This window comes from Arvicanthis niloticus, chromosome 14 (genome assembly GCF_011762505.2).
Source record: "Arvicanthis niloticus isolate mArvNil1 chromosome 14, mArvNil1.pat.X, whole genome shotgun sequence".
Classification (NCBI taxonomy): domain Eukaryota; kingdom Metazoa; phylum Chordata; class Mammalia; order Rodentia; family Muridae; genus Arvicanthis; species Arvicanthis niloticus.
The window spans coordinates 7,267,929-7,284,397 of NC_047671.1; the positions used below are offsets into that span (position 1 = coordinate 7,267,929).

The 16,469-nt window shown below is 43.8% G+C and overlaps 1 protein-coding gene across 9 annotated transcripts in view; it reads left to right on the plus strand.

Moving 5' to 3' along the window:
- Positions 1–16,469, plus strand: part of Znf236 (zinc finger protein 236) — a 93,645-nt gene that overhangs the window by 62,308 nt on the left and 14,868 nt on the right. For 7 of the 9 annotated variants that reach the window (XM_034517859.2, XM_076912362.1, XM_076912363.1 and 4 more), the window contains 6 exons: positions 1,419–1,784; positions 2,410–2,555; positions 2,648–2,888; positions 3,352–3,531; positions 13,821–14,008; positions 15,559–15,690. In XM_034517859.2, coding sequence (XP_034373750.1) covers positions 1,419–1,784; positions 2,410–2,555; positions 2,648–2,888; positions 3,352–3,531; positions 13,821–14,008; positions 15,559–15,690 — 1,253 coding nt within the window. Of the gene's footprint in view, positions 1–1,418; positions 1,785–2,409; positions 2,556–2,647; positions 2,889–3,351; positions 3,532–12,600; positions 12,683–13,820; positions 14,009–15,558; positions 15,691–16,469 lie in introns of those variants that run through there. The other 2 variants (XM_076912365.1, XM_076912359.1) reach the window with 2 other exon arrangements.

Here is a 16,469-nt window from a genome sequence, read left to right on the forward strand (position 1 = left end):
ATTAGGAACCATGAAAACAGATGTAAGAGGTTTGGGTTGTTTATTTCTATGTAAGGAAAATGATCTAACTCTTTGAATGGGTGAGGGGTAAAAAAATCTCAAAAATCAAATTATAAATCACCCATGTTCTCACTCAGTTCTTTCTCACAGTTCCCTGCTAGTCTCATTTGGGCCAAAGATTCATTTTGCTGATGTTTGGAAATTCTCTTGAGAGTTAATAGATTGCATTATCTTTTTATGTGAGGAGAAAAATGTTACCAAGGGGACAACAGTGCCTTCTTTTCTTGGCTCTTTCATCATATGATTTGACAATCTGAAAATTTAAAAAGCACAAGCCTTTGCTCTGAGTTCTGCAGTTGTAAGGTATCTTCTCCAAGCCACAGAACCCTTGTGTGACCTGAGGCTAAAAGCAGCACAGTCGTCCCAACTCCATGGGGATTGTATTTGTACTAACACATGACTAGCCGGAAGTGTGTTCGCATGTAGGAGCGTAGGAACTCTGCAGTGAACGTCAGTCATTGCTACTGTCGTCCACTAGGTAGCGTTGTCAAGTTAACCATATTCCAAAAGTTTGGATCATAAAATTGAACAAATATCTACAGTTGGACTTTCATACATTTGTGTGAAGTTCTATCATTCTTCCCTGATGGACCATTATTGGCAACTACACAGGGATGAACTCACCTATTAAGAGTTTCTCAGACAGTTTCCTGTTGTTTCATCAGGTTCCCAGTGTCTGTCCCTTATGTTGTGTTATAAACTTGCTGAGGGTGCATGGGATAGCTGTCCCCAGCTTGCTTCTAAGTCCGGCACACTGTGTTCATATGTTAGGTGCCTGGTGGTATTCCTTGTGGTTAGCATAGCTAGTCCAGCATTAGCGCGGGTGGGAGTTCAGCTTAGGCTACATAGGTAAAGAGGTGTCTTTCTTCCTCTGGAGACCCTAGAGCAGTATGGGATCACAGGTTTACTATAGCCTCTGAGTCTGCCTGATCATTCCTGGCAAAAAGCAATACTTATTTCCTAAGTGTCTGATCCTGAGTTCTTCCAGGGCAGTCAGTGTCAGTGTCAGTGTCATTTGTGTATGTAGGTGATCATGAGAAGATCCAGAGGAGTGGTACGTAACACTAGACACAGGGCCTACCTGTGGGCTCAGGATGTTCCCTGTGCACATTCATTCTTCCAAGTGGAATCTGATGATTTCAGGACACAGTCTCAGAGGATTGTGGGAATGCTAACTGCAGACTGTAGACAGTGTGTGAGTAGGTCTCTGCTGTTACCCGTTGTCATAGAGTTCTTGGTGAGAGCCTAATGTACTTGGTGTATGAAGCCAGCACACTGTGTCTGTATTGTCTGGTAGAGGGTTTCTGTGAGCTCAGGTTGTCACAAGCTCCTGCTCACTCTTCCTGCTCTTCTTACAGGTCAGAAGCTGTTTAGCTGTCATGTCTGCAGCAATGCCTTCTCCACAAAGGGAAGTCTGAAGGTACACATGCGTCTGCACACAGGAGCAAAGCCTTTCAAGTGCCCTCACTGTGAGCTGCGCTTCCGCACTTCTGGGCGAAGGAAGACTCATATGCAATTTCATTACAAATCTGACCCAAAGAAGGCCAGAAAGCCTGTGACACGGAGCTCGTCAGAAAGTCTCCAGTCTGTGAACCTTCTCAACTCCTCTTCCGCTGACCCCAGTGTGTTCATCATGAACAACTCTGTTCTAGCAGGGCAGTTTGATCAGAATATGCTTCAGCAAGGCCTGGTGGGCCAGGCTATCCTTCCTGCCTCTGTTTCAGGTAGGAAACCAACATGTGTCCTCTCCTCTATTCCCACAGTAAGAAACTCTGTGAGCCTCTCTCCCTCACAAGGCAGCAAGGAAAGTTGAGTTCCCATTTCTTCTTCCACTGTGTCTGCTTTAACACTTCTACTTTAATAAGCTTTTGCTTCAGTGAGTCTAAACACCCTTCCCTCCCAGTTAGCATTTGTATGACTTTAATCTAGTGGAGTTATCCTGTTGTCATTGCTTGCACGTGTGTCAAAGGTATTAAATGTGTAAGTAAGTGCTACAGTTCTTGCCCCCGTTGCATCCTGCGGGTCTTCTCCTTCTGTGTCTCTCCACTTGAGGCATGAGAGAGCTAGACTGACCATCAGTGGTTGCTGTTCTATTAAATCACCGGCCAATCAATAGTCTGTTTTTAGTCTGTTTTCTGCCGTTTGAAATAGGTAAGATTATTTCACAGGGGCTGTTTTGTTATAGGCAGATAATACAGACATATTTGTAGTAAAAATATTTGTATTCCTTAACATAACATGTAAAAATTTTTATTTTTTCTAAAATCTCTATGGGAAGAGTGAATTCTTCCAGTTTTAAAACACTTACAGTATTAAATTAAGTCCTTTTGTTTCTCATTCTCTGATTAGCTGGTGGGGACTTGACAGTGTCTTTGACTGATGGAAGTTTGGCCACTCTGGAAGGCATCCAGTTACAGCTGGCTGCTAACTTGGTTGGACCAAATGTTCAGATTTCTGGAATCGATGCCTCCAGCATCAACAATATCACATTGCAGGTATGGTGACTACTGTAGTTTTCTGTGGTTTGACATTGTCTAAGCCACACAGAAGCAGAACACTTCTACCTCGAAAATCTGTTGCTTTACAGATTGATCCAAGCATTTTGCAGCAAACACTACAACAGGGCAACCTGCTTACTCAGCCCATCACAGGGGAGTCTGGCACAGCCTCCCAGAACAGTGCTCTGCAGACGTCAGACAGCACCGTCCCAGCCAGTGTTGTCATCCAGCCTATCTCAGGCCTGTCCTTACAGCCCACAGTGACATCTGCCAACCTGACCATTGGCCCACTGTCTGAACAGGACTCTGTGCTGACCACCAGCAGCAGCGGTAAGTGCCAGTGCTGCTCTCTGACTGAAACCTGGGAGCTCATGTTGTTGCTCATGGTAACACATGTGGCATTAGGTCAGTGTAGTGACAGTTTTCATTTCTTTGTAAAGCTTACCAACAAAACAGAAATCCTCCAGCATCCTTGGTTTCAGTGGTGATCATTCAGTATGTCCATTTTACTGTTACTGAACGCTGCGCTCACCAGCCTTTGATTTCATCATCTCACCCCGTCTCTTCTCTTTCTTTTTTTTTCTTTTCCTTTTTTGTGTACTGGGGAATCAGATCTAGAGCCTGTGAACTCTAGGGCAAGTTTTATCCTTTCAGATAAAGCAATTAGAAATAGTTGATAATTTATCTGAGTCTTTGTCTTTTAAAAATAATGTTTTAACTAAGATGCTTTTCCTATAAACCAGAAGAAGTGTGTGCATTAGGTCTCAGTTATTTGCTTTGTTATGATGAGCAGGGACGCAAGACCTCACTCAAGTGATGACTTCACAAGGCCTCGTGTCCACGTCGACGGGCCCGCATGAGATCACCCTGACCATCAACAACTCCAGTCTCAGCCAGGTCCTAGCCCAGGCCGCCGGCCCCACCTCCTCTTCATCCTCAGGCTCTCCACAGGAGATCACACTGACGATCTCTGGTTAGTAAGTTCACACTGTGGACATCTTTCGGCCCACAGCATAAGGCCATCTTGTATGTGTGTTTTTCAGCACTGGTTTTGCATAAAGATAATTGTATTTCATTTATCTGGCAGCTTTAAATCTAGTGAAATCTAGTATCAGAGGCAAAAATCTGATTTCTTACATGACTTTCTGGTTCTGTAGAGTTGATGCTGTAACTAATGTTTAGGTTGGCTACTTTTGGTATATATTTTTATTTAGTAGAGATGAGCAGTTAACTTCCTAATTCTTGTTCTTGTTCTGTATATTAAAGAAGTATCACTCATTTGAGCTGTGCACAAGAAGAAATTGTCTGAACCCCTCCATGGTGTCACCTACTCTTATATTTTTAGGACACTACTGGGATTGTGTAGAAAGTTCCAAACATTGAAAAAATTTGATAAATAAATCGATGAATACTATTGCAATAAAATACACTTAACATTAACAAGTCACCCTAATGTTAGCCACTGGCCTAACCTGTCAGCCCCTCGTTGCTGTCCCTCCTGTTCCTCTGGCTCACTCTCATGGTGCACTCTGGCTTGTGTGACATGGGCCTGGTCCCTTTGTTCACAGGATTCCTCGCTCTGCATCCTTCAGTTCTTCATGTTAAAAAAAAAAAAAGACCAAAAAGCCAGTGTTTTATGTAGCCCAGGCCTGCCTCAAACTCACTGTTGAATCTCTGATCATCCTTCTCTTGCCTCCTCAGTGCTGAGAGTGTAAGCACACACACACCACTGTGCCCAGGGTATTAATCTATATTGTTGCTGTGATAAAGTACCATGACCAAGCAACTTAGACAGGGAAAGTTTATCTGGTTTATGGTTCCAGAGGGAGAGGCCATGATGACAGGTGAGGCATGGTAGCAAGCAGCAGGAGCCAAAGGTTGAGAGGTCTCATCTCGACTGCACAAATGAAGCAGAGAAGAGTGACCGGAAGTGGGGTGAGGCTGTAACCTTTCCAAGCCTTCCCCAGTGACCTGCCCCCCCCCCCCAAAGGCTCTACAGCCTTCTCACATAGTGTCCCTCCCAATGGGGAAGAAGGATTGGAATACATGAGCCGTAGGGGGACATTTCTGGTTCAGAGCATCACCTCCAGGATGCACAGCACTAGGGAGTAAACCCAGGGTGGGCAGGCAGCTGCACCCCACCCTGTTTTCTCACAGTGACATTACATCTCACAACTACCTCACAGCACTGAGTTACAAGCAAGAGCGTTTTAGCAGAGATCCTGCTAAATCCTGGAGGACCTGGTATGGAGGAGGGAGCATCCAAGTTTAATTGGAATGCATGGAATCATGGCAGCCGACTGCCAGGCCAGTCCACGGTTGTGGGTTTGTTTTCAGTTTCAGTGAGATTTCCACAAAAATTAAGAGTGGAACTGAGATAAGGGTTATGAAGAAGAAAATGAAAAAGTAAAAGCTTTGTAGTCAGGAGGGTCTTACTCCTGAATGGCACACCATGACTTTCACCAGCTGCAGGACAATGCACATGAACATTGGGTGTCGTGATTCAGTAACCCTTCTGTTTTGATTATACATTCTGAGTTCTAAAGTTACAAATACAGAAGGGTGTTTAAGCTGTTTTGAGCCGGGCGGTGGTGCTACACGCCTTTAATCCCAGCACTTGGGAGGCAGAGGCAGGGGATTTCTGAGTCTTCCAGAACTACACCGAAAAACCAAAAAAAAAAAAAAAAAAGGAAAGAAAGAAAGAAAGAAAGAAAGAAAGAAAGAAAGAAAGAAAGCTGTTTTGATCAGGGCAGTGGTGAAAAGCTGTTTTATTGAAAACTTTTTTTTTTTTGAGTGCTCTCAGAGTTGGATATATGCTAGGACTTATTAAAAAACATACATAGAATTCTTGCTAACAGCTTAGAAGTCAAGTTTTTTGCCTTTGTATTTCCTGTTTTTCTCTAGTTGGCCATATTTTTACACTATTGTTTATGGGTATAGTAAAAGAGTAGCAGTTTATGATATTTTTTGTTTTTATTTTTTAACTTAAACGGTTTGTTGTGTGAGACAATTTCTGGTTGGTTACTTGGAGCTTTGCGTGCCACTTGTTGAAAGAATCTCGATGCCATATACACATTGTCACTTGCTTTGTATAATGCACAGTATGATATGTGGTGAACAAAATGTTATTTAAGTTGGGCAGATTTTGAGCCAGTATCAGATGTTTCCTCAGGAGCACATTGCAGGTGTCTGTCTTGTGCATGCCAGTGAGCAGTGGAACGATGCCGGCAGGAGGCTGTCAGCACAGGGACACTCTGCCTGACTGAGTCTGGAAGCCTGCTGGTATCTGTGACCAGTGACTGGTCGGAAAGAAAGGACATGGCAGTATTATTGTATCAAACTAGGCAGGCATGTGGCCGTGGACATTATAATATCTGTAATAACTGTGACAGACAGTATAATATCTAGGTAAGGAGCTAGCTAGAATTTCATAAATGAAGGAAGTTGTAACTTTAACTTTTTTCAGAACTTCTTAATGATGGTCCTTAAACGCTTTAACCTTGTAGCCCACCACCTACTAGACGTAGTGGGTAAGAGAAGATATGGGGGGAGTGGACCTGTTTAGAAAGGATGGGGGGAGTGGACCTGTTTAGAAAGGTTCTTTGGAGCAACTCCCACCTGTTTTCTCTAGAAATTGGCAGTTCAGTTCACAGGTCAGCAGTGGCAGCTCAATCCATTTGCAGACACGTCACAGATTGGCCAGCAGTCCAGTTTGGTAAAGTCAGGATAGCAAGCATGAATCAGCAGCAGTGGCACTATTTAGTAGAGACAGCCAGGCCTCAGCCTCAGCTTGAGTCAGCAGAAGGGACCAGGAGGGACACCAGAACATCTCAGGGAAGTGAAGATGAACAAACACGTGAGGCTCATAAGGGTCGCATAGCCAGCTCTGTAAGCAAGCCACACTCAGCCTCCGTCACCGTCTTGACTTACCATGCATGTCTGTCTCAGCTGACATTACTCGGCCAAACAGCCCCAGTCCGCGGAAGCGGCAAAAAACTGCAAGACACCACCAGAAGTTTTTTTGGTGTGTTTTTATGGAGTCCCAACAAACGGATCTCAACTATGCAATGTAAGGTGGACCAATGCATGCGTGTTGTTGCAGAGAATCCTTCATCACGTGTCCTCTCACGTGCCTGCCTTAGCAAAACATCCTCTCTCCTGTGTCTGCTTCAGCAAAACATTCCTTCATGTGTTTGTCCCAGCAAAACACCATCCAACTAACTTTGTAAATAACCCTTCGGGTTCTATTTCAGGAACTCGACTGCATTTTGGGGCTGGGCATTATGTCTATAATTCTAATACTCTGCAGGCTTAGTGTCACGGTGCACTGTGCCAAAACCAGTAAATGCTTTTTTCTTTTCACAATTTCAGAACTTTTAAAATTTTTATATTTGCTCTTGAGACAAGGTTTCTCTGTGTAGCCCTAGCTGTCCAGGAACTTGCTCTGTAGACAAGGGTGGCCTTGAACTCAGAGACTTGCCTGCTTCTGCCTTCCAAGTGCTGGAATTAAAGACATGTGCTACCTCTGCCCAGCGATTTCTGAATTTTAAAAATAACAACAAATATATAAATACATGAATACCAAAACATTTGGAGACAAAATACACATATATACAATACCATTTTAATGACAACACTTTGTCACACAGTCCTGCCTATCCTGCTAACCTGGATTAGATGAATGTAGGTCTTTACTTAAGTCTTAATCACTAATATTATCATATCACAGAGCATGCAGTGAATGTATGTGTATATGCATATATGTGGTTTACAGAATGATTAATAGGCTTCAGTAATGATAATAGACCAGACTAATGCCAAAAGGGAGCTGCCAGGGTCATGGTTTGACAATGAAGTTGTTCCAGATGTGAGGTAAAAGGCTGAACCAGATTTTGAGAGCAGAAAATAGTGAGTTCAGGTTCAGATGCAGACAGTTCCTCCAGATCCAGATGAACAGGCAGTTGAGCAGCCAACTTCAGCAGTGGTGTTCTGTCAGGGTCACTGCTGCTCTGAGGAAACACCTTGGCCAAAGCACCTTGTGCAGGAGAGTTTGTGACTTACACCTGGACATAGCATTTCATTGTCAAAGGAAGTCAGGGCAGGAACCTGGGGGCAGGAGCTGACAGGCCATGGAGGGGTACTGCTTATTGGCTTGGTGCCCATGGATTGCTTACTCAGCCTGTTTGTTTTTTTTTTTGTTTGTTTTTTTTTTTTAAATAAAACTCAAGACACCATCCCAGAGATGAGCCCACCCACAATGGGCTGGCCCCTCCTTTATCAATCACTAATTAAGAAAATGCCCTACATGCTTGCCTACAGCTGGATGCTATGGAGGCTCCCTCCTCTCAGATACCTCTAACGTGTGTCAGGTTGACATAGAGCTACCTAGTGCAGGTACCAAGCCAACCTGAAAGTCCACAGAGAGTTGAGAAGTCCTCTGTTTGCTGATTCTTGTCAAACACACCATGGATCTGTCTGATGCCGGCTGCTGTGAGGCTGGGCCATCATAGTGTTTGGTGACTTTATGGGGTCTAGGTGAGAGTTAGATAGACCCTTTCTTTGATTTGTTGTTTCCCACAAGTTCTTGTGCCTAGTTTCCCTGTTACTACTTTAAGATACCTATGTACCCCTAAGGCCTCAATTCACCCAGTAAATTTACAAAGTAGCTTACTTTCTGCTCCAGGAATAAATCATTGACCAGTCTGCGTTAGATGTGTGGTGCCAGACTGATGGCCAAGTTTCTCGGCCCCGAACACACGGGCTACAGCCCTCCTCAGAATGGTGTCAGAAGCTTGTAAACTGTTCACTGTTGACAATTTGAGAATTCTATCCTGCTTTACACTTTTTTTTTGCCCTGGGCCATGACCCTCTCAGCCCTAGATACCTGCTGAAAGCAGCTCTCTGGAGCCTTCTGTCTGTATTGCATATAAAGTCAGGCTCAGGGGCATACCTTTGCTTCCAGCACTCGAGAGGCAGGTGGACTTGTGAGTTTGAGGCCAGCCTGGTCTATAGTATAAGTTCCAGGACAGCCAGTTCTGGTTTTAAAGACATTTCTTTGTTTGTTAGTACTGAATGAGATTCTTTTAGCATTAGTTTCCTCTAGATTTGAGAACAGTCTATTATTTCCCAACAGTTCAAAAACAAAACTTCCCAACTTTGACAATAGAATGCCTATTTTTCAAACTACTTCTGAAGTTTTATAAAATTACAATACACTTTCTTAGAAGACAAGACCTATCTCAACATATTTAAAGCAGCGCCTGCCTTTATTAGGATTTTCCTTCTGTTTGAGAGTATAATTGTGTCATTCCCTGCCCTTATCTCCCTCCACAACCTCCCCTCCGAGCTCTGCAAATCCACTCCCTTGTTACGTTAACTGTTACATGCGTGTATGCATCTATGTGTACATATGTATCCCTAAGTATAACTATATATAATAATGTTACTTGTGTGTATTTTCAGGGCTGACCATTTTTATTGGATAATTAATTGGTGTGTGTTTCCCTGAAGAAGCCTGTTTGTCCTGCTCTCAGCATTCCTAGTTGTCTGTAGTTCTTGGCCTAGGCCTTGTGGGTTTTTGCTGTGCATTGGCTTGTCTGTTGTTGTCCTTGTTCAGCTTATGTCTAGGGTCATGTTGGTGGGACATTATGGGCATAGCTTGTGACATTACTAATAGACACAATAAAACAGCAGACTCCCCTATCTTCCAGCCCTTACAGTCTTTCCACCCTGTCTTCCACAGTGTTTCCCAAGTCTTGTTTGTGGGAGTATTTTGTCTACAACTCTGAATTTTGATTAGTTGTGGTTTTCTGTGATCTCTGCCTGTTGCAGAGAAGCTTTCTTAATGATCACAGAGGTCTACACCTACTGTGGGTATAAGGACCAGTACTTAGATAATTATTAGGGCTTATGCTGGTGTAGTAAAGTGCTGGATGTAGGCTGTTCTACAAGGCCTGTGATGTTACTAGCACTGAGTAGTCGGCTAGGTTTTCAGTGCCAGGCATGGTTTTCTCTTGTTGAGCAGATGTTATGTCCAATTAGAGAGCTGTTGATTACTGCCAAGGTGTATGTGCCACTACTGTTCTCTTAGGGTTACTGTGCCATGCCAGTTTTTCTGGTTTATAGCTATTATAGCTGGGTAGGTCTGCTGGTTGCTTACCCTTTTCAGAAGCCTGTGTGGCACCTTCTGGTACTAGTAAATACAATACAGTCTTTCAGCAGACTTCCATCCTCTGGCTCTTAAAGTCTTTCTCCTCCCTACCCCTCCCCACACCCTTTTACAATGTTTCCTGAGCCTCAGGGTCATTTCCAGCTCAGGGGCCTCTGGGGCCTGGTTTGAAGTGCAAGGCCTCTTCAGCACTAGGGATGCACCTTCAGTCTCTTGGGGAGGAGGGGCAGCCAGGGCAAGAGCAGTGTCCCATGGACAGCCTTGAACAGTAACTCATGTCTGGTATTGTTTGTTTGCTTGTTTGTTTGTTTTTTGTTTTTTAAGGTGGTCTTTGACTCTTGGAGGGAGCATTTTCAGCCCAGATGAGAAGAGTTCATTTAAACTGCATATGTATATTTATAAACATAATTACATGTATTATAAGTCTCTTTTTAAGGTAAATAGTTAATAGTATGATTTCTTATGACTTTTCAGACATCCTTATTGCTGTTTTTCTCTCCCCACTCTTCTCTATTCACCCTTCCCATTTCTAAGAGTCCCTCCCTCTCCTTTTCCACTTCCTTGGTCAGATTACTTGTACCCTGCTGTTTCCTTCACCAGCACCTTCTGCATGTCCCTCTTTCCCTGTCCCTAAGGAACCCCTCCCGCTTCTGTCCTCTCTGTTGCTCTCCAACCCCGTCGTGTCTGTGTTCCTTTTTACTTCCGGGCTTCTGTAGTTACTCCAGAATGTGTGCTTACATTTGAAGAGTTGGAGCTAGGAGCTTCTAATGAACGAGAATGTGCAATGGGTGTCTCTCTGGATTGGGATACACGGGCAAGCAAGTGTCTGTGGACTAGGATGTGAAGTTCTGTGCGCATATGCTCAGAAATGTTACAGCTTGGATATATAGCAGTTTATTTTTAGCTTTTTGAGAATTCTCACTAATTTCCAGAGAAGAGCTGTACCAGTTTGCAATCCCACCAACAGTGAGTGAGGAGTTCTTTACCGAGTGCCCCGTCCAACATTATTATTGATTGTTTTCATGATCTTTGCCATTCTGACTAGGATGAGATGACATCGCAGAGTTGTTTTGCCTTGTATTTCCCTAGTTAATAGCAATGATGAACAGTTTTTAAGATATTTCTTAGTCACACCCTCCTGTGAGAACTCTGTTCAGGTCCCAGACCGCTGGGTCTTTTTTGAGGGGTGTGGGAGAGTGCCTCTTTTTAAGTTGTTTCTATATTCTGAATACTAACCCTCTGTCAGTCAGAAGACAGCTGGTAGAGAGGCTCTCCTGGTCTGTGGCCTCCTCGTCACCCAGCTGACTGTTTCTTTAGCTGTTAGGGCTTTAGTTTTATGAAGATATATTACAGAGACAGTAATAAAAACAAAATACTGGCATAAAAAACAGACATGTGGACCAATGAAAGAGAACTGAAGAAGACCCAAACATGAGTACACTTAACTTCAACCACTTAGTACATGATAAGGATGCCAAAACATACATGCTAAAGAAAAGAAAGCATGTTCCTCAAGAAATGGAGCTGGGAAGATGTATTTCCACTTGCAGAAGAATAAAATCATGCACATGAGTGATAGATCTAACTGAAATGGATCGAAGACCTAAACATGGATCCTGAAACAATTAAAGCACTAGAAGAAAACAGGCTATCTCCTGCATGATGTCAGTGTAGATAGAAGAAAATAGGCTATCCCCTACATGATGGAGGTGTAGACAGAAGAACAGGCTATCCCCTACATGATGGAGGTGTAGACAGAAGAACAGGCTATCCCCTACATGATGGAGGTGTAGGGAAGGACTTTCTGAATAGGGTTGCATTTGCCCAAGGATTAAGGCCAACACCTGATACGTGTGACTTCACAGAACATGTTTTTTGGGTTTTTTGTTTGTTTGTTTGTTTGTTTGCTTGCTTTTGTAAACAGGATCTTACATTATTAGGTAGCCTAGCTGTGTATCCTTGAACTCTTGAGCGTCTTCCTCTGGTCTCCTGTATGCTGGCATGTTCTACCACATCTGACATATTCAGTACCTCTTAAAGGAACTTCTGTAATCATAACCATAGAGTAAAATAATATTTGTTGAGTTGTGTCCTGGAGGAACAGCCATTTCAGAAAAAATAAGTAGGAAATAAAGTCTGATTCTTAAAAACTATATTTGTATGTTCTTGAGATTTTTAACAGATAATAACCAAGAGTTGTTTATAGCTTATGCCCAATTGTACGCTTAAGGAAAAAAGTCTCTGCTTTCTTGTTGTAGCTTTGTGTCCTTTCTGCTGTTCTCAGGGTAGCTCTTCTTGGCAGGCATTTGTCTAGTGACAGCTTTGTCAGTGTTGAATATGAACTGTGGTATCATCTGAAGCTGTTCCCTGAACAAGTGAACTTTTATTTTTCTCTTCAGATTTCTTGTGCTGTGTTGGAGCTTTCTGTTTGGAGATACATTTCACTAGTGGGTGGGGAGAGGCCCTTAGGTTCTTTTCCCTCAGCAAGCAGAGTGAGGATGACTTCTGGTACTTCTTACTACTTACCTAGTAGTAAGGAGCAGTGTTGACTTCATTTTGCTCATTTCTAAGAAAGACCCTAATGGGCTTTGGAGGTAGTTGCCGTGACGCTGCCCCTCACCCCACCCGTCACAAGGACCTTTCTTTTCCTCCATTTCTGTTCAGCTGTGCATGAGCACGGATCTGTGGAGCAGCACAGGGAGTCCTGCTGGCGGGAGCTCTGCCGCTGGATGCTGGTGCATGAGACGCCCTCCACAGACCCACCTCCTATCTGCACAGTAGCGCTGTGCAGGATGGGAGCAGGCGGGAGGGAGCCCCAGCGGCTGCTTCTGTGCACACGGTCCTAGCCTCCTAATGGTTATACTGCTTTTGAAGGTTCCAGGTCTGTGCAGCACATTGGGGGACTCCACGAGTGTGGATCTATGGAGGCCTTGTATTTGGAGAACTCCACTTACAAGTAAGTAGCCTGGCTTTCCTGTTGGCCCCTGACTCTTAGAAGAGGCTCTGGATTGGTGTCACACAGGTCACAGAGGTGTTGGCAGGAGCCTGTTTTCTTTTTATGGGTTACAAGGACATAGTTTTATGAACTCAGCTTCAGTATGTCTTTAGAGTTCTCAATACCCATTGCTGGGCTGGTCCAGGAGGATGAGCATATGTTTGTAGGTTAAGGATGCAGAGTTGTGAGAGAGCATGTAGATCTGGCTGTGCAGGTGTGCTCAGTACTGGTGCCCTTGAAGGATGCAGATAAACCTATGTAGCTCATCTTACTTGCCAGGAGGGCATAGGAGTGTGCTTCTGGAAGAAAGGGCTTGTCTGCTTTTGCTTATTCTGCTCTGGATATCTTCCTCTCTCTCAGCATTGGCTGCTTGGGAAAACAGTTGAAGGTTTTGGTGCATAAAAAGAAAGTACAGGTGGTATGCTGGATATGTTAAACTAACATATTAGTATTAGTGTGAGGTTTCTTTTGAAGCCTATGTTTTAGAACAAGTAGACCTTAAGCATGAGGAACTAGCAAGAGAATCCCATTTATTTGTCCAGTCAGTTTTATAACTTGTTGTTTTATGGCTCCCACCTGGTTCCTTTCTTGTGCGGTCTGTGGTCCTAGAAATCCTTGCTGTGGTTTCTTTCTACAGTGCTAGCAATGACAAGGACCAGAGACATATCTACACACTTCTGGATTATTTTCTATCAGGGATTTCTAACTTGCAAAATTATATGTGGCACAGGATAACTTTGAATGTAGACCAACACAAAATTGTGAATTTACTTAAAGCGTGATCTTTTTTTCCTTTTTGTAAATTCAATTGCATGGTTCTTAAGCATGAGGTTTGTAGATGATAATGATGTTTTGGAGAATTAAAAGGTTGGACACACCTGCAGGATCATGCTGAAGAAGCAGAGTATGCTGTCCTGTATGCACTTAGAAACCCAAGAAAGCCTCTCTTGGTTTTGCATCAAGGATTGGTGATTTCCTTACTGTGGTGCCAGGGGACTGGTGCCAGTGGCTTCAGACGATCTCCTCTCAGACTGCTCTGTCTGGCCCCAGACAGGACGGCCCAGCTCACTACTGATGATTTGTTTTGCTTCTTCTGTAGAACTTAATCCTTCGAGTGGGAGCCTGCCTTCAACAGCACCAATGTCGCCATCAGCCATCTCAGCCCAGAACCTGGTGATGTCTTCATCAGGTGTGGGCACTGATGCCAGTGTCACGCTGACCCTGGCTGATACTCAGGGCATGCTGTCTGGAGGGCTAGATACGGTTACACTGAACATCACCTCTCAGGTGAGTGTCTGTAGAGAGAGCTTCTAGGACCCTCTGAAAAGGTTTCATCAATTTGTTCTGTATTAAATATATAATTTTGTTTTCTTATTAAAGCAATATACAAAAGGAGAAAGTATGAATTTGTTCCAAGTATGAACTAGTTGCTATTTTATTTCTTGCTTTCTATTATTGTGAAGAGATACTGTAACCAAAGCAGCTCATAAAAGAAAGCATTAGTTGAAGGGTTGCTTACAGTTTCAGAGGCTGCTTCTGTCATGGTGGGGAGCATAGCAGCAAGCAGGCAGGTGTGGCACTGGAACCGTAGCTAAAGCTTACATTCTGACCCAGGCAGCAGGCAGAGTGAGAGAGCGAGAACGAGAGAGAGAGAGAGAGAGAGGGAGAGAGAGAGAGAGAGAGGTAGAGCGAGAGAGAGAACATGCAGGCATCAGGCATGGGCCTGGGCCTGGCCTAGGCTTTTAAAGCCTCAAGGCCCACTCCATACCACCCCCCAATGACTGACTTCTAACAAGGCCACACCTCCCAATCCTTCCTAAGCAATTTACCAACTGAGAACCAAACCTCCAACTACATCTGCCTGCTTGTGGAGGCCATTCTCGTTCAAAGCACCACAGTTGCCATCACTGGTGTCCTCAGCTCTCATGTCAGTTCCTCAGCTTGGTCACATTACATCCCAGTCAGGAAGCAGAGAGATGAGTCCTGGTGCACATTTGCTTCCTTGTTTTTATTCAGTCCTGTGGGATGTGTCGCTTACGTTGTAGGTGAATTTCCCCTCTTCAGTAACTCAGTCTAGAGATTTCCTCATAGAAGTGCCCAGAGGTTTGTCTGCTGGGTGACTAGATGCAGCTAATGATTGGCATTGACTTTATCTTACCAACATCCTCGGCAACCCTTACCCTTTATCACGGGGTCTTTGTGAACGGCCCTCTTTACTTGGAGGTTTCTAGGGTGCACTCGTGTTATATACCATGTATCTACTTCATCCTTTTTATTGCTGAAAAATATTTCTTTATGTGGCTAGGCCACAATATCACTCCTTTGCACAGATGCCCCTTAGTCCATCTCCATAGGCAGAAGTTGATGATAATTAAGCAATTCCCACTTTTAGACTGCTGTGAGTAAGACCTTCTACCTGGCATCAAGTGGACCTGTGTTTCATTTCTCTTTGTGGGTCATATGGTGGATGGTGCTGTCCAAAGTGATGGCGCCATGACAAGTTTTTCTTTTAATTACATTTTAGTGTGTGTGTTCGTGCATGCGTGTGTGTGCATGTGTGTGTGTATGTATATGTGTGTGTGTGTGTGTGTGTGTGTGTGCATGCGTGTGTGTGTGTGTGTGTGTGTTTAGGCCTGTGTGTGGCATTCATGTGGATGTCAGAGAACAACTTTTAAGAGTTACCTCCTTCTACTGTGAAGGTCAAACATAGGCCGTTAGACTTGGTAGCAGATGATATTACCCACTGAGCCACACTGCCAACCCCTGAAGGTCATTTTAAAAAGATGACATGGTTTGATAATGTGAAAACTTCTAAAATAGTAATTCTCTTTTGGCAGGGTCAGCAGTTCCCAGCACTGCTCACGGATCCCTCTCTCTCAGGCCAAGGTGGAGCAGGCTCACCACAAGTCATATTAGTGAGCCACACCCCACAGTCTTCCTCTGCTGCTGGGGAAGAGATAGCTTACCAGGTATGGCGCCTGCCCAACTCACACTCAGCGCCAGGAATAGTGAAAGAGGGCCATGTGTGGTGGCCTAGTGAAGGGGCCAGCCTCTGAAGTGTAGTCCCTGTTAGACACAGCGCAGAGGCACTGAACTCTGCGGGTCTGTGGGCTTGCAGATGATGGCTCCCAGATCTCGGTCAGTAGTAGGTGTGGCTTAGAACCATCAACTTTGATGCTGCCAAGGTGAGCTGATATGCTTTCAAATTGGTGTTTGCTCTCTGCTTCCTCCTCAGACTTCTGGCTGTTTACTTGTACTTACTAGTTCTTTTGGTACATTTTCTTGAAGCATTTATTGTTTGTTTTATCTCTGCCTGTATCTTTACATCTTTACCTGCCTACACACGTGCACACATGCAAGACTTTTTTCTTATTTGATTGTTTTTTTGTTTTTGTTTTTTTTCCCTTTTTGATTTTTCAAGACAGGGTTTCTTTGTGGACCCTTGGCTATCCTGGAACTCATAGAAATCCACTCATAGAAATCCACCTGCCTCTGCCTTCTGTGTGCTGGGATTAAAGGTGTGCACCACCACTACCTGGTTGATTGGTCTTTTTGTTAAAGTGCATGTTTTAGGAACCAAAATTGTAGTAAATGATTGTCTGAATATAGGCAAGTGTATAAACATTTTCTAATACTTCAGTGAGTCAAAACTAAAGAATAGATCATTGTTGACCTCTGACTTTAGGAGCTTTAAACTTTGTCTGAATCTTGCTAGGAAATGAGACTAGGTTACTAGTTTTCCAGCAGG